General features: G+C 50.1%; 1 protein-coding gene, 1 long non-coding RNA gene and 1 pseudogene across 4 annotated transcripts; 1 reads left to right on the top strand and 2 right to left on the bottom strand.

Annotated features, from left to right (window-relative positions):
• Positions 1–50: 50 nt before the first annotated feature.
• On the bottom strand, positions 51–5,694 carry PLA2G3 (phospholipase A2 group III). Of its 3 annotated transcripts, none has more exons than XM_057746729.1 (7): positions 5,061–5,694; positions 3,938–4,070; positions 3,553–3,687; positions 2,970–3,277; positions 2,168–2,297; positions 1,943–2,059; positions 51–1,307 (listed from the first exon to the last, which is right to left on the bottom strand). In XM_057746729.1, the coding sequence occupies exons 1-7, from the start codon at positions 5,572–5,574 to the stop codon at positions 1,094–1,096; spliced, it is 1,551 nt and encodes a 516-aa protein (XP_057602712.1). In that variant the 5' UTR covers positions 5,575–5,694; the 3' UTR covers positions 51–1,093. The 3 variants fall into 3 exon arrangements, with proteins under 3 accessions (XP_057602712.1, XP_057602713.1, XP_057602714.1); XM_057746730.1 differs by having other exon boundaries at positions 2,970–3,181; XM_057746731.1 differs by lacking the exon at positions 3,553–3,687.
• LOC130859372 (uncharacterized) lies at positions 1,265–7,897 on the top strand. The gene is made up of 3 exons (XR_009055194.1): positions 1,265–5,886; positions 7,217–7,565; positions 7,752–7,897. It is a non-coding gene; the product is annotated as an uncharacterized LOC130859372 (long non-coding RNA).
• An 8,230-nt stretch (positions 7,898–16,127) lies between these two features.
• LOC130859532 (ornithine aminotransferase, mitochondrial-like) lies at positions 16,128–17,443 on the bottom strand (annotated as a pseudogene).
• Between the last annotated feature and the right edge of the window lie 6,086 nt (positions 17,444–23,529).

The raw sequence follows: 23,529 nt of genomic DNA, 5'->3' as shown, positions 1-23,529 counted from the left end.
GGGATGGGGGAAGCAAACCCAGAGGTCATCGATTAGGAATTAAATTCTCCAGCCTCACTCCTGACTCCTTCCTAACTTGTTAGCAGTCTGAGGTTGGGGGAGTCAGAGGAAGGGACTAAAGAGATGAGAGGATGACAGATCTGACAATTACCAGGCGCCAGCTGTATGCATTACACATGCCATCTCCTTTAATGTGCACCACAAGCCTGAGTTGTGGTGTTGAGTTCAGTGCAGTTCTTAGCCCCATTTCACAGATGAGCAAACTGAGGCCTCCAAGAGCTTATGTGAACCTTTGAAAATCAGCCACCTAAGTGCAGTTTGGCTGTGTGTTGGAGGGAGGGAACGTTTACTAGGTGCTGAGGGCTGTCTGGGTGTTGGTTCACTTAATCCTCAACAACTCTATGAGGTAGGTCCTGTTTACACTTCCCTTTTTCAGAGGAGGAAACTAAGGCTCAGAGTGAAGTTCTTTTCCTCAAGGGCAGGGAGGAGGTCTGGATTTAGGTTTAGAGCAGAAAGAATGGGCCAGGAATAGCATAGCAGCTGTGAAGAGAAGGGGTCCTCGGGGGAGGAGAGGAGTTGGGAAGCCCCGCTCTCGTTCCCGCCACCCTGGATTCAGACACCGGTACTCCTGTGACATCCCTCTTTCCCCACCTGCTGCTCCAGACCTCAGCAGGCAGGCACTGGGGCTTCCCTGGGCAAGTCCTTGAGACATGCGTTAATTTTGCAACATGGACCTTTGTGTACCTCCTCCTGGTACCTCCTGGGGATGCTGCAGTGTTACCCTCTCCCCATTTCCCATCTGGACGTGAAGTTCCCTGGGAAGGCCCAAGCCCGGGGCAGCAGATGAGCCTCCTGAATCCCACATCCAAGCACAGACGGGTTGTATCACCAGCCCAAGATCACCCAGCACAGCAGGAGACATGGTCCAGCATTTGGGCCTTGGCCCCCCCCAGCTACCCATGCAGCCTTCTGGCTGTCCACGAGAGCCTGTCCGTGCTTCGGTCTAACACATGGCGGGGAAGCTGAGACCTCCAGGGGCTAGCAAAGCCAGGGACAAGGTCCAGTCTGGTGCCTACGAGCGCTGGAACTGGGGTCACTGATTCCAGGATTTCTGCTGTCCTTTGGGTCCTCTGGCTCCCTTGGTCAGCTGCAGGCACTGGTCATAGAGTGACATGGGAGCCTTTGGGTGCTCTGTAGGCCATGCCTGCCTGTTGTCTGTGCCTGTCCCCTGGAGCTGGAGCCGCTTCTGCTGAAGTTGCTGCAGGTGCTGAGCTGACACCTTGATGGCCCTGGGGTCTCTGGAACAGCTGTGGGGAGAGAAGTGGGGCAGGCCAGTCATAGTTGCTAAGAATCCCACCCTACTCTGCAGACAGTGCAACCGAGGCCCAGAGAGGAGCAGGGCTGAGGCCGGCGGGGGTGATAGGCACAGGTTACACCTAGCAGGGTGGGGAATAAACTCGGGCTGGCACCCAAGGCCTGGGTTCTGCCACTAGCAGGCTGCAGAAACCCGGGTCAGTCTGGGCCTCAGTTTCCCTACTTGTGAAATAGGGAAAGTAACAAGGAGTCAGTTTTGAGAATTGGAATTGAAATGAGATTGTGGATTAGGAGTAAGAGTTAATCAGGTGTTTTACTATGTATCCTGCAGGCCTTGGTCTATGTACATCACACATGCCACCTCCTTGGCTTCTACCTCCACTTTACAGGTAAGGAAACAGGCGTGGAGGGGTGATTCAGCCTGCAAGGTCACACAGGAGGTAAATGACAGAGTTGAGACACAACCTACAGGGGCCAACTGCAGAGCCAAATCCAGGGATAATGACAGTGGAGCTCAGCGGTCCACTGACCCCTTCCCCAACCCGCTCAGCTCAGGTGCACAGAGAGGGCACAGGCACCCCACCCCTTGGAGAAGTCCCCCGTCCCTCCTGGCCCTGCTGTCACTTACCCTTTGCCCTCAGCACAGTCCAGTGGAGGGGCCAGTTTGAAGCAGGTCATGCCCAACAGCTCCCAAAGCGTGTTGGCACCCACAGGTGGGCCGTGGAGCCTCAGGAAGCGTGCTAGACTGAGGGCAGAGGCAGCCTCAGGCTGGAGCAGGGCCTAGCCAGCCAGGTGTCCCTTCCCAGTGCCTGGTGACAGGCAGCCCACCCCCAAGGGTCCAAGCAGGCCTCACCGGCGGGTGCAGTTGCAGTGGAAGAGGGGTTCACGGGCATTGTTGAACAGCTGGAACTTGGTCTCCTGGGGCCCGATCCGGTGCTCACACTGGTCCAGGTAGCGGAAGCTGCGGCAGGCCTGGCGGGCACCTGGGGGCAAGTGTGGTGGTGAGGGGAGCCCAGTCCCCCAGCGAGGCCCTGTTGATGCCCACTGCCATCTGGCACACATGCTCAGTCTCCCTCGCACAGGTCCCTTCATCTCATGCCTTTTGTGCCCTCAGAGTGCCTCACACATGGGAGATACACACACACACACACACACACACACACACACACACACACACACACACACAGCAGTGCTGCCATGGGGGAAGCCCAAAGAGTCGAGAGTGGTCAGAAGAGGTTTCCTGGAGGCAGAGGCTGCGAAGCTGAAACTGGAAGAGAGGAAGAGTAAGGGAGAATGCTCTAGGCAGCAGGAACAGCATGTGCAAAGGCCCAGCAGTGGGAGAGAGCAAGCGGCTTTAGAGGAACCAAATGACGTTTGTGGAACTGGAGTTTCGATTGGGGAGTAGGGTCTGCAGGACGGGACCCGACAACCCCTGGGTTTTGGACCATCACAGTGGGGGCTCCATGGGGAGTGCCGTGGTCAGGTTTGGAGCTACGAAAATCCCTCTGGCTGCAGCATGATTTGATGGGAGAGGTTGGGAGACCCCAGAAGAAGTTCAGAGCAGGAAAGGAAGCAACACAGGGGCCCCCCACCCTGCACAGAGGCAGCGATACCTCCTCACATCAGGAGCCCCCAAGGTTAGGTTCTGAGCTCACCCTGAGGTTTTGGGTCACCTTGTGGCCCCTGAAGGCCTGGATCAGTGACCTCCAGCTGGACTATGGGGGCCATATCAGGCCCAGGGGAGGCCACAGGGTCCTGGAGGGCTGTGGCATTGGCTTGGCTGGGGTGCTTGGACTCTTTCTGCTGTGCTGGCCGCTTCTGAGGGTGCAGCATCTGCCGAGGCTTGCTGGGGGCTGAGTTCTGGGGACTGGGAATTGGGGGCGTGGCTGGGGAGCTCCAGGAGGCATTGTAGAGGGTCCTGGGCTGGAGACGGGCGAGGGGTACAGAGCCATGTGCTCTACACCTGGGAGGTGGCACATGGTGGCAATCGGTGACCTAGAATCCCCCTCTCGGAAGTCCCCGGGTTGGAGTCTGCCGGTCCCATCCCTCATCCCACGTCCAACTGGGTCATGCAGGGCACCCAGGGAGCATCTGTATTCTGGGCCCCACCTAGAGGAGAGGACAGGCAGGACAAGGCATCATTTCCTGGAGGACAGACATACAGACAGGCCTTCCTCCTGGTCTCGGAGCCCCAGCTCCCCCTGGCTGAGAAGGGGCTCGAAAGGGGCAGCCACGTACCCGCCCCACCAGTACCACTCCACACAGCCCTCCTGCTCCTCCAGCACGAAGCAGGGGATCGCCAGCACGTTGAAGAAGGCCATGCCCACGATGTCAGAGATGGAGTCCCGCTGGTTCTGCAGGCACTGATGGAACCTGCCCCAGAGCTGGCACTCAGGTCCCTGGAGCACAGAGGGCTACCTGGCTCCTCTCCCAGACCACCCGGTCACTACCAGCCAGGTGATTTGGGGTCCAAGAGTCCCCTCTCCTCTTAGGCTTCAGCTTTCCCATTGCCCGGCGGAGTCTGGCTGACTGATCCTTTAGAATTCTCTGGAATCCCAGACTCTGCACCCAAGGACTTGGTAACCCCACCCCGAGCCCCCAGCCCTCCCTGCCCACCATCAACCTGGCATCACAGTTGCAGTGAGAGATGGTGTGGAGTCGGTAGTTTCGGATGCCATAGTTGTACTGGAAGGGTGAGACGGTCTGTGGGCAGCGGTCATGCTCCTGGCAGCAGAGATCAGGGCCCTGGAAGAGCCCTGCAGGGAGCAGAGGGGGCACCAGCTCAACAGGGTCCTGGGCACCACATGCCAGCTATGACTACCTGATGTCACGAGCAGAGACCTAGCGCTCGCCTCAGCCCTGACACGGATGCCCTGGGTGACCTCGGGCCTCCCTCTGGGGGACTTAGAATTTCAAAGCTTGAAGAGAACACCCAGGTACCACCTCTGTTGGGCGACTCAAGTGCCAGGCAGCCCACCCAGGAACGCTTGCCGATGGAAAGATCTTCCTCAGGTGAACTGGTGTCTGCCTCCAGAGTTCTCGGGCTCACACCCCAAGTGAAACTCTGAAGTTATGAATGTGTGTAGAATGGAATGTCAAACAGCAGGCTGCAACCTTGCTGGCACGATGAGACATTGTCAGGAGGCCAACCTGCTCCAACTCAAGTGCCAAGTCCTCCCCGCAAGCCCTCCATGTGTACGTGCAGACAGCTGTACCAAGGGTGCAAAAAAGCCATGCGTGTTTTTCATCACCCGAGCAATAACACCCTTTGCTGAGCATCTCCCAAATGCCTGGCACGTCCCTCACCCACACACACAGCAGTCCTGGGAGGGAGCTGTCACTTTTATTATGCAGGTGAGTAGACAGGTTCAGCGAGGGGAAGTAACTCGCTCAGCTTGGAAGGGCTGAGCTGGAATTTGAACCCAGACCTTTGGGGCTTGGCGTCCACTCCACTGGACACCTCGTGCCCGTAAAGCCTCCTCTTGGATAACGACTTTTTGGCTCAGCCTCCCTCAGATGCTGATTAATGAGGACTGCCAGGTGTGAGTAGGACTTTTCCCATCTATAACCTCACTTAAGCATCCTATGATGAGATTTATGGTCACCCCACTTTACAGATAAGGAAATTGAGGTTCAGCGTGGCCAGGTCACTCCCTTGGGACACACAGCCTGAGAGAGTGGGTGCCAGGGCTAAAGCCTGCACTTCCTCCCCAACCAGCTCCCCAGTCCACACCCCGACGGCTCACCCAGCTCTGAGGAGTTCCCGGCAGAGTCCCCGACTCCACACCACAGTGTGCCAGACAGGGTCCAGCCTCTCTTCACCCGCTGGTGTCCTGTGCCAGGGGCTGCACTCCGCCCTGCTGCTCGCTTCTCCCTGGTCCCCGCTGGACTCTCAGCAGGCCCTCTGCACGCCTCCCACTGACTCTGAAGGGTGGCCAGGGCTCTCTGCAGCCCAGGTCCAGGGGTGTGGGTGAAGGAGCCCCGGGTGATCTCATCAGCGCAGAGGGTACCGAAGGCTGCAGTGAGCTCTGGCTCATCCTGCCGGCTGCACACCTGCAGTTTCCCGTGTCCATCCCAGCGGGCATGGAACAGGGCTAGTCCCTGGGCATCCTTGCCCAGGAAGCTAAGGGACCCCAAAGGGCTGCCGGCGATGGGCCTGGCCAAGTGGCAGGAGGTGCTGTGCAAGTGGAGGGCAGGGAAGCCCCCCAGAGCCACCCCCAGCACGCTAAGCACCCCCAACAGCACCACCAGAACCCCCATTCTGCCCTGGCCCAGCCCCGTTAGACAAAGCCCCTGGGAAGCCTACCCTGGTGGGCCCACGAGGCAGTAGCTCTGCAGCTGAGCGGAAGCGGTGCCCAGCCGACCCGGTGCTGCGGGGCCAATGAATGACGCTTTGGGAGGAATAGGAAGGAGGCTGGAGTATGGGGTGATCTGGGGCTTGTAACTGAATCCACCGGCTGGGCAGGCTGCGGATTGGCTGAGGACTGCACTTGCCGGGGCCCATGCCCCCACGCGGCCTGCCTTTCTCCACGCCTTCCAGTCACCTGCCACCAGCCCGCCTGGATGGGAACGGTAGGAGCCAAAGCCCCCGGGCCCTGGGGGCGGGGACCAGAAGGGGGACCTGTATTTCCCTTGGGAGGGAAGAGGGTTCAGGCGCTCAGAGGAGGCTCCCAGAACTGGTCATCCCCCAACCCCAGGGGTGGCCACCACACACACCTCCGTGAAGCTGGCAGAGGGCCATGGGCTTCTGCCAAAGCTGCGTGAAGGAGAGGAGGGCAGGGCTGGGGTTCTGTGGCCACCTCCCTCCCTCGGGAGCGCTGAGGCTTCTGGGAAAGGGAGCAGCCATCCCCCCCCCACCTGGGGTGCTCCACCTGCCCGGTCCTGGTTCTAAGAAAGGCACTCAGCATATTCAGGGGACGGTGCCCCAGGGCTCCCCCCTTCCTGGGACTCCAAGCACAGGCGTGGCCCAGCAGCCGCCCTCCTGGTCTGATAGATGGTATAGACACAGCCGGAGCAGGCTTTGAAAGCAACACTGGGCAGGGCTGAGGCTCTGGGCTTGAAGGGACGGTGGTCCCCAGAGGAGCAGAGGTCGCCTGGGGAGCTGGGTGTGCAGACCTCCATCCTTGGACTGCAGCCACCTTGGGGACACAGCAGGCATCGTGTGTCCCTCAAGAGACAGGGGTGGTCTCTCCATCAGGGAGGGGCTCCACCCAGCAGATGTTCCTGTGTCTCAAAGCTGATGTATTATTCAACGTCCAACCATCTGGGGAAGCTGGGTACTTACAACCCAAATGCAGATGAAGAAGCAGGATCGATGAGGTTGAGGAAGCCACAGGTGACCGTCAGGGCCCAGCTGGGGAGGGATTAAAGGCTGGGAGTGCAGCTCTGCGGGGTTTTGCTGGGAGGTCAGGGCCGGCTGGGACAGTGTCTTATCTTGTCTATCTTGCCCCCCTGCCTACTGCTCCCCTAGCAGCCCCTCAATCTCCACCTGAGTGTCTTCCAGGATGAGGAGCCCCAGTGGCGCAGAGCTGGGGACGGGGAGCTCCTAACCCTGTGCAGAGGAGGGAGAAGGGGGCTGCAGGCTGTGCAGATCCATCTCTGTGGCTTCAGCACCAGCCTGGGCCTGTGGCTCCAAAGGTCACAGCTGGGGACAGTGAAGAGAAGGGGGGGGGGAGGGTAGCCCAGGAGCCAAACTCCTTCTCTCCAGAGGCTGGGAAAGGGGGTATGGAGTAGAATGAGCAGTGGCCAGAAGGGTAGGGACACCTGGGATTCCCAAAGTCAGGGACGGAACACAGGTGGGTCCCTCTGGGAAGAATTCTGATGTTTGGGAACCATCATTCTGGGAACTTTCCCCAGCTGTAGGAACTGCCACCCACCTCTGCCCTCCTTTTCCATATTACAGAGCCCTTTCCTGCTGGTCACAACCCAGGAAGCCTGGGAGGTGCCACAGCAGGCACTTTCAAGGTCGCACAGACCTAGCTTGGGTCCTGGCACAGTGTGACTTTAGGCTTAGAAGTCTCAACTTCTCTGAACCTCAGTCTTCTCACCTGTATGATGGGCATAGTCACAGCAGCCACGTCACAGGATTCTCAGCACAGTGCCTGGCAACCGAAACACTGTCACCAATGCCTCAGGACACCCCTGGGCAAGAAGAAGTTTACCCAAGAGAAAGCAAGTCTCAAAGGTTTGGGGGCCACAGCATCTGTGACAGTGAATCCTGGTCAGGCCACTGCCTTGCTACGTGACTGCAGGTTTGTCCCTGCCTCTCTCAGGGCCGCAGTTTCCTCCTCTGTACAATGAGGGGGTACAGTGGAGCGGACCTATGAGATCTCTTCCTGCCTAGGCCCCAACGGGAGGCAGACTTGGGCCTGCCTGTGCCTCGAGGGAGGGTGTCACTGCGTGTTCCCTTCAGATTAACGGATGGCCATGTGATTCAGCCTACAGGACAGGCTCCGGAGCCCTGGCTGCCACCAGAGTGTCCCTCAGTGGCCTCGGAGCAGAGGATGTCGGGAGCCAAACCAGCAGGACAAGACAGGACCAGCTGGGCCCCACAAACAGAGGGGGGCCAAGGCTTTCCTTTGGGTCCCCACGCGTCTGGGGTGGGGCAGGGTGGGGCAGGGTGTATAGTGGGTGACAGTGGGGAGTGCGGGGCAGGGGTCTGAGGGAGAAGGTGTTCCCTCCTCCCTCCCTCCCTGTCGGACTGTTTATCCCTGTCTATCTCCATCTGTCCCCATCACCCTCTGTCTCCTGGTTCCTCACCCATCCCTCTCTGGCTAGTAGTCTCTTTTCCTTCCTGACTCTGATTCTCATCATTTCTTTCCATCTCCCCCATCCATCTCGTCTCTGTCTCTAACTTCCCATCTTATTTCCTCTTTCCATTTCTTTCTCTGTCTTTCTCGCCTCTGTCTCTCTTCACAGTTTTTCACTGAAGCCCCTCTTTTATCATTTCTCTCTCTCTCACTCATTCCCTCTTTCTCCATCTCTCGTGTTTTTCTGTTCTTTGTTCCTTTTCGCGTGCATGCATGCGTGAGTGTGTGTGTCTCCCTCTCTCCTAATCTTTTCTTTTCCTCCCTTCTCTGTCTCTTTCCCCCTCCATACCTTGACCCCATGCCCAGGACCCGGCGAACCCCACCCTTGCCTGTTCACATTTTCCCAGCAATGACCTCATCTGATGCTCACAACCCTTGCCCCTCCCTGGGGAGGGCAGGGCTTATCATCCCATTGTCGAGATGGATGGAGTGAGGCCCCAGAAGAGAGGTGACTTGCCAGGAGTCACACAGCAGATAGGGGAGAAGCCAGGTCAGATGTTCACCTGGCCTGTGGGGAGAGCCTCCCCTGGCCCTGGGAGACTCTCAGCTCCAGGAGCGCCTCCCCACCTCAGGGCCTTCCTCCCCACTGCCTGGAAGGCACCCTCCCTCTGCCCTGTGGATCTGGCCTCCTGGCCCCACCCGGAGGGCTCTCTGCAGCTCTCTGTGCCAGGAGAATGGTGCAGGCAGTGCCTAGCTCCAGAGCATCTGTGTTCATTCAAAAACAAATAGTTACTAAGGGTCTGCTATGTGCCAGACCCAGGGCAAGGCCCTGGACAGAGAGGGGAGGGGAGGGGAGACAGAGGATGCTCTAGTCACAGGACGAAGAGAGAAGGCATTCCTGGGGGTAAGGGGTCTGGCAGCCCAGAGGAGCCGGGACCTGGGTGTTGGTTGTGTCCTCTAGGAAGCTACCCCCATGACGGAGTTAGAAGTGCAAGGGATTTATGTCCATGGACATGTAGGTTGCTTCCATGTCTTGACTATTGTAAATAGTGCTGCTATGAACATTGGAGTGTGTGTATCTTTTTGAGTTAGAGTTCCCTCCGGATATAAGCCCAGGGGTGGAATTGCTGAATCACACAGCAACTCTGTTTTTAGTTTTTTTAATCAACAGCTTAGTAAAATATGAGTAAAAGAGAGAGAGGGGAGAGATGGGGATTCAGAGACACTACAGAAGCCATTCTACCTAATGGAGCAACATTAGAAGCTATGGTGTTTGAAGCTGTGCACAATTTCTTTGATACTCCTCCCTTCAAATGGTGGAGCCTACCCCCACCCCTGCACCTCCAGTGTGAGCTGTACCTAGTCACTTGCCTCTAATGAAATGTGGCAGAAGTGACATTACTTCCTAGACCAAGTCACAAAAGACATTACAGCTCCCTCCTTGCTCTCTCCTGGACCACTCTCTCCAGGAAGGTGGAGGACATTTCATGAGGAAATTCATGTAGAGGCCCACGTGGTGAGGAACTGAGGCCTCCTGTCAACTGCCATGTGAGTGAATCACTTGGAAGCAGATTCTTAAGCCCTAGTCAAGCCTTCAGATGAGGACACCCCCACCTGACCCTTTTTTTTTTGGTAACAGTTTTATTGAGATATAATTCACTTACTGTGGAATCCACCCATTTAAGGCATACAGTTTAATGGTTTTAAGTACATTCATAGTTGTGCAACCATCACCACTACCTAATTCCAAACATTTCCATCATTCCAAAAAGAGATCCTGGGGGCCTCCCTGGTGGCCCAGTGGTTAAGAATGCACCTGCCAATGCAGGGGACACAGGTTCGATCCCTGGTCCTGTAAGATCCCACATGCCGTGGAGCAACTAAGCCCGTGTGCCACAACCACCGAGCCTGCACTCTAGGGCCTGCGAACCACAACTACTGAGCCCACGCACCGCAACAACTGAAGCCCATGTGCCTCGAGCCCATGCTCCACAACAAGAGAAGCCACCCCAATAAGAAGCCCATACACAGCAACAAAGAGTAGACCCCGCTCACTGCAACTAGAGAAAGCCTGCCCGGCAATGAAGACCCAATGCAGCCAATAATAAATAAACAAATAAATAAAAAAAAGAAAGAAAGAAAAAGAAATGTATGGGTCAGGATTAAAAAAAAAGAGAGAGAGATCCTGTAACCAGTAACAGTCACTCCATCTTCCTCCCTCCCCCAGCCCCAAATAGCCACTCATCCACTCTGTCTCTATAGAGTTGTCTATTCTGCATATTTCATATAAATGGAATCATGCCGTATGTGGTCATTTGTGACTAGCTTCTTTCTCTCAGCATTATGTTTTTAGGGTTCGTCTGTTTTGTAGTGTGTGTCAGTACTTCATTCCTTTTTATGACTGGTTAGTATTCCGTTGTATGGTTAGAACACATTTTGTTTATCCATCCGTCAGCCAATGGATATTTGTACTGTTTCCACTTTTTGCCTGTGATGAATAATGCTTCTATAAATATTCATGTAAAAATTTTTGTGGACATATGTTCTCATTTCGCTTGGGCACGTACCTAGGAGTGGAATCGCTGGGTCACGTGATGACCGGAACCATTTGAGAAACTGCCAGAGGGTTTCCAAAGTGGCTGCACCATTTCACAGTCTCACCAGCAGTGTATGAGAATTCTGATTTCTCCACATCCTTTCTGTCCTAGGGGTGTGAAGGGGTATCTCACTGCAGCTTTTGTTTGCAGTTCCCTGATGGCTGATGACCTTGAACATCTTTTCATGTGCTTATTAGCCATTTGCATATTTTCTTTGAAGAAATTTGGCAGATGTTTTTGCTATAATCTGGTGAGACCCTAAGCCAGAACCACTCACTTAATAAGCTACCCTTGAATTTCTAACCTTCAGAAATTATGTGACATAATAAGTGTTTGTTGTTTTGAGACACGAAGTTTGGGGATATTCATTACACCACAATACATAGCTAACACAGAAGCACTCATGAGTGACTACTACTAATGCTGCTGAAAGTCCCAGCCAATGCAACAACACACAAAAAAGAAATACAGATTTTCAAGTTTGGAAAGGAAGAAACAAAACTGTCATTGTTTGTAGATAGATTGATTTTTCTACCTAGAAATTCCAGGTGTATTCAATACCTGGGAAAAGCAGGGTAATGGGATGTAATAAGCTCAAGACAGACCCAGATTGGAGTCCTTCCTAGCTTTTCCCTTACTTTCTGTGTCATCCTGGACGAGTCCTTTTGCCTTTTTTGGCCTCATTGGCAAAATGGAGATAAGAATAGCACCTATGCCATGAGGATTAATGTGAGTGTACCACGGTGAGTCAAAAATTATCTGCCCTCTGGCTGTAGAATTTATTTTAATTAACCTTTAGAAAAGACAAATACATCATTTTTCAACATAGTCTCCTTGCTTTTCAATACACTTTGTCCATCTGTCAACAAGCTTTCGTATTCCCTCATTAAAAAACGTTTTAGGCTGAGCTGCGAGCCACGAATGCAACGCTGTCTTCACGTCTTCACATGGTCGGGCGTCCGGCTCCTTCTTGATGACTAACACTCGTGCGACCTTCCTTGAACTTCTCTATCCATTCATACACACTTCTTCGCGACAAAACACTTTCTCCATACTGTGCACAGTCTTCGATAAATAACGGCACCAGGTACACCCTCAGACCACAAAAAACGAATCACTGCACGCTGCTCTTCTTTTGTGCAAATCACAAGTGGGGCATCCATTTTTGCTTGCACCGCAGTTACAAATGAGCTGATGTAACACGTTCACACCTGCACAGCAGTGACTGGGGAGACAATAGCCTTGAATGGAAGGCGCTGATAAGACAGTGCAGCCAACAGAGGTTTTCATATAACTGGAGTGCGGATAATTTTTGACTCACCCTCTTATATAAAGTGTTTAGGAAATGACACATAACAGCCTTTGACAAGTGGGATCTCCGTTTAGGAGGGGATTTGAAGGCAGGAGCCAGGCAGAATGGCAGTGTGATTGATTTGATGCCCAGTCTAAGCTGCAGAATGTGGGCTCTTTCTGTTCCCCCAACTGACTGGAGCCTGCTGCTGGGGTCCCAAGAGGCTCAGCAGATCCTTATCCACACCCCAGGTTCAACCCCTGGCTCCACTTCCCCTCAATGGGCAGCTTTGGGCAAGTCACTTATCTTGGCTGAATACTCATGACACCATCTCCTGGCTGGAACGCTCATGTATCCCTACTCACCTTCCTTACCTCCCAGGGGGTGTGGTGAGGTTCAGAGAATGGAAAGGGAGCTCACTGAGGGGAAAACCTCACATTAGGCCACAAATAGCCCAACTGAGTCCTTCATGCAGCATGAGACCCCCACCCCCAGAACTGCAGGGAAACCCAGCAGCAAGAAGTGGGCGGAATGGGCCCTGAGAGCTCCGTCTAGCCGGACCTGGGGGCCACGATGGGCCCTGGAGCGTGAAAGAATGATGCTGCGTGCAAGAGTCACGCCCCTCCCGTCCAGCCGGCACTTGACACGTACATTCTCACCAAGCCCAAGGGGTAGCATTGCCGGATAAAATGTAGAGGCCCAGTTACATATGAATTTAGTGAATCATTTTTAGTGTAAGTATGTGCCCCAACACTGCAGTTATGTTTTTGGTTATCTGACATCCTAGGGTAACTGGGTATCTTGTGTTTTTATTCACTACACCTGGTAACCCTCAGAGGCGAGGAGAAGCAGGGTGGCAACACTTCACTCCACTTCACACAGGAGGCACCGGGAGGCTCTGCTGGTTACCCACCCTTCCATCCCACCCAGAGCTCTTTGGTCGAGGTTGAAACTTGGGTTTTTTGTTGGCTCTCACTCAGAGACCTGAGCTCACACCCCCTCCTTCCCTTTTGGGACTGGCCTGGCCCTTGGGGCCCGGAGAGGCCTTGGGCGTCTAACTCACTCAACAGGATGAAGAGGGAAGGTCAATGGGCCCAGAGGGAGGTCTGACAGCAGAATGTGAGAATTTGGCCCCTGGTAGAGTAAGTAATAAACCTCCATTTCTCCAGCCAAGAACCCAAGTCCTCAAGCACTGTTTTATCTGTGAATTTGTCCAAGGACAGCAGCAGAGGGGACTTAGAGCTAGGACCAGACTTTGAGCTTCTTGACACCCAGGCTCTCCTTGCTGGTCTGGGGTCTGGACACAGGGAGTATCCCTCTCTCTCATGCCCAGACCAGGCAAATGGGAGCAGAAAGGCCTGTGGGACAGCAGAGAGGGCTCTCCCAGAAGCCCGCAGAGTTTGGTCCCACCTCCGCTGTCACCTAGTGGGCACCTAAAGCCAGAGCCTCCTAGGCAAACTCCTCAATGAGGAAGGCTGTCTTTGCACCTTTCCTGTACCTTCTTGCACCTGCCTGGTCCTTCTCATCAGGGCTCTACATTCGGACTCACTGGGTGACCCTGAAAAGCCCTTTGCCTCTCTGGCTTTCATTTTCTCTCTTAGAATGAGTTCTCCAAATGGCAGCAGGCCTGATCTTTCTAAAACACAAGCCTGGAAATCCCCGGGGGTCCAGTGGTTAGGACTCAGTGCTTTGACTGCTGGGGTCTGGGTTTAATCCCTGGTATGGGAACTAAGATCCCGCAGTGGCATGGCCAAAAAAAAAAAACCCCACAAAACCATACACACACACACACACACAAGCACACGCACACAAGCCTAGCCAGATTTGTTCCCTGATCCTCTGTGGCCTTCAGGCTGAAGCTTGTCATCACCTGCTGGATCTGGGCCTGGCTGACCTCACCAGCTCCCCACTTCTCTGCTTCAGCCACACAGAGCAACTTTCATTTCTTCAGTCACCAGGTCCTCTTAGGGCCTTTACAAATGCTGTTCCCTTTACCTAAAATACTTCCCTCTTCTTCACCTGGGCTTATTCCTACTCATATTTCAAGTGTTGGTTTAATCACCTCCTCCAGAAAGCCCACCTCCCTGACTCCCCCAACCCAGGATGGGCTCATGGCAGAGAAGGGGTGTGCTGCTGGTGTCTGGGGCACCCAAACGCTGCTCAACATCCCACAGCAGCACCCCCATTCAGGACAGGGGACTGCGGGGGGGCAGGCACTGTGGAAGTCAGGGGCTCAGGGTTCAAATTGACCCAATTTCCCATCCCATTCTGCCTCGGTTGGACAGTGTAAATATCAGCCAATGGTGCCTCCTCTCCAAATCCTTTTCATTTCATTTCATTTCATTTCATTTCATTTCATTTCAATTTCATTTCATTTATTGGCCTAATTGCTCCGCACATCACTGGACCGCCAGGGAAGTCTCCTAAAGAGTTGCATTTTCTTTTTCTTTCCTTTTCTTTTTTTTTCTGTCTTGCAGGATCTCAGTTCCCCGACCAGGGACTGAACCCGGCCCCCTTCAGTGGAAGCATGGAGTCCTATTCCCTGGACCACCAGGGAATTCCCTGAGTTCCAATTTTACAGGTGAATAAATCAGATCTGTCTACACCAGCCCTGAACAATAAACCTTTAATGCAAGCCACAAATGCAATTTAAAATTTTCTAGCCACAGTTCAAAAAAATAAAAGAAACAGGTGAGCTTAATTTTTTTTTTCCCATGGGCGCTGCACGGATTAATTTTAATGATACATTTTAGGTAATCCATGTGCAAAATGTTATTTCAGCATGTAATCAATACTTTTAAATTATTAATGAACTATTTTACATTCTTTTTTCATACTAAGTCTTTGAAATCTGTGTGTACTTTATACCCAAAGTGCACCTCAATTCGGATTCCACACTTGAAGTGCTCAGTAGCCACATGAGGCTAGAGGCCACTGAGCTGGACAGCACAGCTCTGTGTCTTGATCTGTGTGGTGGTTACACAGTTGTGTTTGTATGTAAAAATTCCTGGAGGGAACACAAGACCTTGATCTTTTTTGCAGGCAAATTATATCTAGTCTTGAGAAAAAAAAATAATTCCCAGGTTTTTTTCCTGATCGTGGGTAGGCAAAGGGTGGGGCGATTTCCTGGGGTGGGGGAGGCTGAAGGTGAACGGATGGGGTGCAGGGTTGGGGGAAATGAGAGTCTGGGAATCTTGGTCCCTTTAAGGTCTTTGCTGTTCCTGGGCCCTGGGAAAGTCACCCTACCAGGGACTGTGTGGAACTTCGCTGCCCCCTGGTGGCCAGGTAGCAGGTGGTAGGCAATTGTTGGCCTTGGCACCTGGGCCTTCTCCCCACACCTGAGAGGGAGTCATGGTGTCACTCAAACTTCTCTCCTGGACCTCACAGCCCTGGCCGTGGGCATCCCTTCTATCTAGGTGTTTGATTAGCAAAAAATAAGAGTCACCAAGTTAAATATAAAGTTTCAGGTAAATGACAATTTTTAGTATAAATTTGTACTATTCATTGTTGGGGTTTTTTTTTTGACATTTTAAATATGAGCTTTACTTTAAATTTAAAGAAACTCTGAAAATAAACACTTTTTATAAATGATATCAAACATAAACTTGAAACAAAACATAATCTAGGAATGTTAAACTTTAATTCTTAATTCAAAGTAATGACATTCATATAATACACCTTGGTGCTAGCCAATATAGAGTTTACTTAAATCTAGTACTTTATATAAGCTCAACCATTAATCTTCCTGAAATTCAATGATTATGATTCAACTTTATAAAGTTAAGCAAATCTTCTATACAATACTCTCATATAACTTTTTCAAGTAGAAACATTTATACCAGCTAGGAAGTTATTAAGACATATATAAATTATGCTGAGGGGCTTGATTTAAAGGCTGTCTACACAGAGGTGCATCTCACCTTAGAAAGCGCACAAGCGCACAAAAACACTTAATCGAATATAAGACGCCAGGACATTCTCTTAGTTATGTTACACAGCAAACCGCACGTTTATAGATGTCATGCTATTATGTATGAACGAAAAACATATATATATTTTAAAAAGCCCTTGACACGGGGGAGTGGAACATGCCTGCATTAAGCACATAAACTCAGAGCTTTATGAACTGCCTGTCTCCAGCTGGCTCCCAGGCACTGCTGAAAACTGTCACCACCCTCAGAAACACAAAATGGTCTTGTGAATGATTTCCACAGCCTCCAGAATCTCCTCCTCCTTGATCACAAGCGGAGGTGTACATCTGATTATATCATCGTGGGTCGGCTTGGCCAGAAGCCCATTATCTCGAATTCTCAGACGCCACCTTCCAAGCATCATAATCTTTGGTTTCTCTAATGACAATAGCATTGAATAATCCTTTTCCTCTCACAGCTGTTATAATATCAGAAGGTAGCTTCATGAGTTCATTTCTCAAGATGATACCCATTTGGTCTGCATTTTCAGCAAGGTTTTCTTCTTCTAAAACCTCCAGGACCGCGATGGCTACTCAACAGCCGAGCAGGTTGCCTCTGTACATTGAACCACGTTCCCCTGGTTTGATGGTTTGCATGATTTCATCATCACACATCACTGCGGACACAGGGTATAAACCGCCAGAAAGTGCCTTTCCTAGAAGGACTCTATCAGGTCTGACATTTTCGTGATCTATAGCCAGCCATCTACCAGTTCTGGCCAATCCTGTCTGTATTTCATCAGCAATAAGCAGAACCTGGTGCTGGGTGCAGAGCTCTCACATGCCCACGAGGTAGCCTGGGTCCGGAACAGCAACGCCTGCTTCACCCTGAATTGGTTCCACCGTGAACGCAGCAACATTCAGATCCTGAAGTGCACGCTCAAGAGCAGACGGATCATTATATGGGATGATTTCGAAACCTGGCACACACGGTCCAAAACCATCATAACTGGTTGGGTCTGTGGAACTGGAGATAGCAGACAATGTTCTACCCCAGCAGTTTCCAGCTGTGAAAACAATCTTTGCTTTGTATTTTGGGATCCCCTTCACAGTATAGCCCCATCTTCAAGCAAGTTTGCAAGCAGTCTCTCCAGCCTCCACTCCTGTATCCATAGGAAGAACTTTGTGGTAGTTGAAAAGTTTAGTAACATACTCTTCTTATTCACCGAGCACGTTATTGTAGAAAGCCAGTTAAGGTCAGTTCGTCCACCTGACTTTTCAAGGCGTTCACAATCTTCGAATGACAATGGCCTTGGCTGACAGCACTGTAAGCACTCAGAAAGTCAAAATATTTTCTGCCTACCACATCGCATACGTAAATACCTTTTCCTCTCTCCGGGGCTACAGGTAAAGGATGGTAGTTGTGGGCACCAGGTTTAGACTTCCGTTCAAAAATGTAATCAGAGGATGGAGGGCCCTGGGCTGTTTTTTCAGTTGCAACAGATGTAGCAGAAGCCACTGAAGAATGAACTCCACCACGAAGGACAGAAATGGTCTGCAAATGTGTTAGTTTGGAAAACATGATGTCCTTCAAGTAGGAATATCACTAACCAACTGACCCTTCTTCCCACAGTTCAGATTAGAATACAGATTTTTAACCCGAGATCCAGGGACGGTCTTCAGAGGATCCAATAACTCCTGACAGCGCCTCCAAGGCCAGCCTGGGACACGCAAGGTCAACTGAGCAGCTGCCACCATTCATTGTTTATGTGAAATTCAGATTTAGCTGAGTGTCCTGTATTTTATTTGGCAACTCGACTTCTAGCTCATCCTCAGAGACTCAGAAGTACAAAATCCAGCTCTGCTTCTTTGCTGTGTGATGTTGGTCACATTCCTTCCCCTCTCTGACCTTCAATTTCCTTCTCTGTAAAATGGCTGATTATTCTTTCCTCAATGAACCATTGAGAGGACTCACTGAGATGGGAATTCCCTGGCGCTACAGTTATTATGACTTGGCTCTCTCACTGCTGGGGGCTGGTTGGGTAACTGAGATCCTACAAGCCGTGCAGGGGCACGCCCCCCCCCCCAAAAAAAAAAGACTCACTGAGAAAAGTATAAGAAAAAAAATCTCCTGTAATGTCTGGCATGTGGTATACCCTGAGTCAACATTCCTCCCTTCCTTCCTGGGCTCCCAGAGGTGCAGGGCAGAGATGGGCTGTCCAATGAGTACCCCACCTCCCTCCTCAAACGGCCCAGGGGTTGGAACCCATGATTTCTCTTGCCTTATTATTTTTTTTAAAGATCATCTGTTTCCAGCATTTTAATTTTTCTTTATTTATTTTTTTGGCTGCATTTGGTCTTTGTTGTCGTGTGGGCTTTCTCTAGTTGTGGCGAGCAGGGGCTACTCTTTGTTGTGGTGCATGGACTTATTGTGGTGGCTTCTCTTGTTGGGGAGCACGGGCGCTAAGAGCTCAGGCTCAGTAGTTGTGGCACATGGGCTTAATTTCTCCTTGGCATGTGGAATCTTCCCGGACCAGGGATTGAAACTGTGTACCCTGCATCACCAGGGAAGTTCAAGTCAGGTTGGTTCACTCTGCCCTGATCCAAGTGAGATGCTGCCCTCGGCCAGCAGGGCTGCCATGTGGGTGGAGCCCTAGGCCAGGTCCTGGCAGAAGGCAAAAGAAACAGACTGTGAGCTGTCCTGGGCAGAAGGCTTGATGGCAGGTGTGCAGTGGACTTCAGCCTGAACTTAGAACCCACACACAGAGAATGAGAGGAGCCTGAGGCTCAGGGTTGGGTGACATGCCTGAAGGCACACAGCAAGGATTTGCACATTTGCTCTGGGCAGGGTAACCAATGAGGCCATGCTCCTAACCGGCCCACCTCCTCCGAGGAATGGATGGGGTTGAGGAGGGTTAGGGGGTGCTTTCTCTGGCTTATTCTCTATTCTGTTTGCATACATGGTCTTTCTCTCTGAGCCCCCTGGACCCATGGTGGGGAGACTAACCCCAGCTTGGGGTTGGGGTGGGGATGGGCCAGCCCCAGAGAACCTTTTTCCCCGTGTCCAGTGAGGAGACCAAAGGAAACAGTGATGCCACCTCCTCACCACCTACCCAAGCCGGACTGGCTCCTGGGATCCTGGAATCTTCTCTCCCTGCACTGAACAGAGGGAAACACTGAGGCCTAGAGAAGGGGAGGGACTGTGAGCCTTAATAGATCACATAGGCCAGAAGGTCCCCCAGAAGCCTTGCCTCTCCTCACCTGACAGATATACACCTGCGGGGCCTCAGGTCCTTAATCACACTTTTCTCCCTCACAATAACTTGCCCTTTCCCACTATTCAAACTTCCCGCCCCCTCCCCCCACCCCCGACCCCTTGACACAGGTCCCCGCTCCATCTAAGGCTCCACAATGGCCTCCTACTTGTCTTGTGCTCCTAATCTCCACCCCTCCCCTCTGCACTCTGGAGAAGAGCCGATTGCCCCTGCATGGACCCCCACTTCCCTTGCCCCCTCCCTTTCCTTCTTTCCAGTCCCATCCCTCCCTTGATCCCTTCACAGACCCCACTCTCCAGCCCAGGGTGGCAAGGCAGCATTTTAACAGGAGCGGGTTTTGTTGGCAGATTCCAAATGAACCTGATTCTTACCAGCTGTGTGGCCTTGGGTATGCTGCTTAACTTCTCTGGGCCTCCAGTGCCTCATGTGTAGTAATACTTGCTTCAAACTCTGGGGCTGAGGATTACCTTTAGCATAGTGTGACACATTAGTAACCATTCCATAAATATCAGCTCCCATTATCGGCATGAGCATGAGTATCAGTCTTAGAGGAGTAACAGCAGAGGCGGTGAGGGGGCAGGAGGAAGGTTAGGGCTATTAAAATGAGAACCCTTGGGATGCTCAGAGAAGCAGAGGAAGATATCAAAACATTTCTATTTATTTTATTCTTCCCCACTGGAATGAGTAGTTTTTTATTTGACACAATTTGTTGTAGGCATCAAATACTATTAAATCCATGCTGGGTCCTAGCAGCGTAAATCTAAACACCATCAACAGGGCTCCTGGGAGCTGTACGTACCTTCGTGTGCTAAGCAGAGAAGATATTAGTTGATATATTTTTGAAGCTGAAGTGCTTCCAAGTTTGGTAGTTCCGATTCTGTTATGTCTTGGGAACGTTTTTAATAGCAAGAACATGAAGAAATAAGCAGTGCTGGTTCCCTAATGTTAAAGTTTCAGGAATGTTTCCAGAAGAGACCATGAGAATGACTTCATTTCTGACAAAGGAAAGTTGAACTCTCACCTTTAGTCCGCCTCATGAACCCAAGAAAAGAACAAAGGGGAGTAAAATCAGCCAAGCTTCTCTTAATTGGAGCTGTTGGCTTCAATATCTTTTCATAACGATGATGTTCTTTGACTTTTCAAAGGAGGTAGCAGCTCAAGCAGGAATTATTTTATTTTATTTTGTTTTTATTGACGTATAGTTGATTTACTTTGTTGTGTTAATCTCTGCTGTACTGCAAAGTGATTCAGTTATACATATATATATATTCTTTTTCATATTATTTTCCATTATACTTTATCAGAGGATATTGAATAAAGTTCCCTGTGTTATACAGTAGGACCTCGTTGTTTATCCATCCTGTATATGATAGTTTGCATCTCAAGCAGGGATATTTTAAAGTACACTGAAGAGCTCACTCAGTGCTAAGCCTGTTCCTTATCCTCACAACAATCTTCTGAGGTATGAATAAATCTTTGCATTGCAACAGGTGAGGAAACGGAGGCACCTGTCGGTGAAACTGCTGTCTGAAGTCACATAGCTCGTGAGCATGGGAGCTTTGAATGCTCTCCAATCAGAGACCACCAGAAACACACCCATGGTTGAACAAGTTGGGTTTGTTATTTATTACAGCAAAGTGGGGGGTGTGAACCATGAGGAATGATGGGGCATCTCAGCAACAGAGTCTTAGGAAGGACATTTAGGATTTGGGCTTGTGTGAGGTAATTTGGGGGAGGGCTTAAGGAAGGAGGGTTTCCAATCAAGAAATGGGCAGAAGGGACTTCCCTGGTGGTCCAGTGGTTAAGACTCCACACTCCCAACGCAGGGGGCCCAGGTTCGATCCCTAGTCGGGCAGCAAGATCCCTCATGCCACAACTAAGACGCAGCACAGCCAAATAAATAAATAAATACTTTTTAAAATAAAAGCAAACTTATGGTTACCAAAGGAGAGGGATAAATTAGGAGTGTGGAATAAATAGATACACACCACTATATATAAACTAGATAAACAACAAGAATTTACTGTATAGCACATGGAGCTGTATTCAATATCTTGTAATAACCTATAATGGAAAATAATCTGAAACTGTACATTTGAAACTAACATGATATTGTAAATCCATTATAGTTAAATACATAAGGAAGCAGGGTTTTAATCTGGATTGGATGCTGTCTATGAATGCATATCTTGGTAACTCTTATCTAGAAAGAGGGAAGACTAGACTGAGACTGAAGTTGTAATTGAAGAAGCAGCAATCTCTATATGAAACAGAATAGGGAAATACTTGGTCATTTTTGTGCTCTGGATAATGATCTTGTTCTTTTCCAGTTCAGACACGATTATGGAGAGGTCTTGTTATTGTACTGATCCTCACAGTCACAGAGTGGCCTTATGTGACGTTGATGTTGTGTTCTGTTTTTATGCTCAACAGAACCACCAAGGGCTCCCTGTGAGTGCCAGCCCAGCTCCTGGATATCAGGGTCTGCTTTTGTATTTCTCAGAGCCTGGACTCATATCCAGGTTCGTGTGACTAGAGATATCCCCTGTGTCCACAGGAACTTGAAGAGAAGGCTGGTGGATGAGGAATTTCATCTACGAGTTTATTTCATCTACTATCTTCACCCGCTACTCAGATCCAACCCCTAAGATGGTCCCTGGTATAATTGTAGGCACTTAATAAATGTTTGTTGAATTAGGGAAACAATAAAGATGAGTGTTAAGACCTCCAGAGAACAATGTCTGGGTGCAAATTGCAGCTCTATTACCTATCAGTATGTCATCTGAAAACTGTTAGTTAAATGATAAAATTGCATAAACTTTTAAAAGTTTTCCTTTACCCATTTGTAGAGCAGAGGTAATCACCAAAACCATTCATAGAGCTGCTGGAAGGATCAAATGAACCATTGTGTGGTGTGCTTAGGTAAGCATGGTAAATGTTAGCTATTAATATTTTCCAGCTAAGTAGCCCATTAGTTTTGTGATTGTACATTTAATGTTTTTCCTGCTAGGCATGAAAGCAAAGATCTTGTCTTGTTTCCTACTGCGTCACAGTGCCCAGCACATAAATAAATGTTTGATAGGTAAATAAGGAAATTGGCTAGGAACCAGGCACTCCCCTCATTTGGGGGGTAAACTTTAATTTTTATATTATTTCTGTCGACTGAAATAAAAACAGACAATGTGAAAGCTGTGAATTTCAGTTTTATTTGGGGGCTTACTGAGGACTATAGCCCAGGGTGAGTTAGCCTCTTAGATAGCTCTGAGGAAGTGCTCCAAAGAGGTGGGGGAGGTCAGTATATATATGATTTTGGAGAAGGGCTACGTGCAGTCAAGCACACATCTCGGTAGAAGGTTGCTACCAGTCATGAGGAACACATATCTCAGTTCATGACTTTAGTGTCTTTTGAGGTATGAGAAGTTGCAAGAAGCTGGGTTCCTAACATTTCCTCCTAAAAATATCTAACCATCCAAAGGCCTGTTCTGCCAGTTTTCCCAGAGCACAGAGTGCCTCATTTCTGATCTCCGCCCCTGAAGTCCTTTCATTGCCTGTTGAAGGTCAGAAACTACGCGGCTAAAGACTCAATCCTTGTAGAACCAGGGGGCAAGAGACCTTCTTTAGTTGGAATTTGAAACTTGAAGAAAAGTTGCAAAAATTATGTAAGGAACTTCCATATACCCTTCACCTAGATTCACCACTTGTTGACATTTTGCCTCCTTTGCTTAAATCATTCTCTCATTTTTTATACATGTGCATTTTTTCCTGAATCATTTGAAATTAAGTTGGAGACATTGTGCCTTTTTACCCCTAAACAGTTCAGTGAATATTTCCCAAGAATAAGGGAGTTCTCTTAACATAACCACAAAGACAATGACCAAATGTAGAAATTCCAACATTGATACAATACGTATTAACAGCGAAACCAGGATCCATTTTCAAATTCCATCCCTTCCAGGAGGCACATGGTCTTTACTTGATCTATAACTGGTGATGTTAACTCCGATCACTTTGATTCACTTGTTCTGAGAGGTTACACCTCTGTAAAATTCCTATTTTCCCTTTGTAACCAATAAGTAATTTCTGGGAGACCCTTTTAGTGTGCAACGATTCTGTTCCCCTAGCTTTACCATCCATTACTAATTTTCTAACTACATCATATTTGTTAGCTGGCATTCTACTAAAAGGAAGACTTTCCTCTTCTCCCCCATTTATTTAATCCCTTCTTTATATCAGTAAAGACTCATTGGGTTACCATGTTATTCAATCAGTTATACTTTGTTACTATCATTATGTATTTTGCTCAAATTACCCCTATTTGGCCAGTGGGATGTCCTTCAAGTTAGCTCCTGTGTCCTTTGACATAGTACCATTCCCATCATCCTTACATTCTGTT

This window comes from Hippopotamus amphibius, chromosome 8 (assembly GCF_030028045.1).
Source record: "Hippopotamus amphibius kiboko isolate mHipAmp2 chromosome 8, mHipAmp2.hap2, whole genome shotgun sequence".
Lineage (NCBI taxonomy): Eukaryota > Metazoa > Chordata > Mammalia > Artiodactyla > Hippopotamidae > Hippopotamus > Hippopotamus amphibius.
Note: the sequence above shows the minus strand (reverse complement) of the source record. Positions and strands in the feature narration are given on the sequence as shown.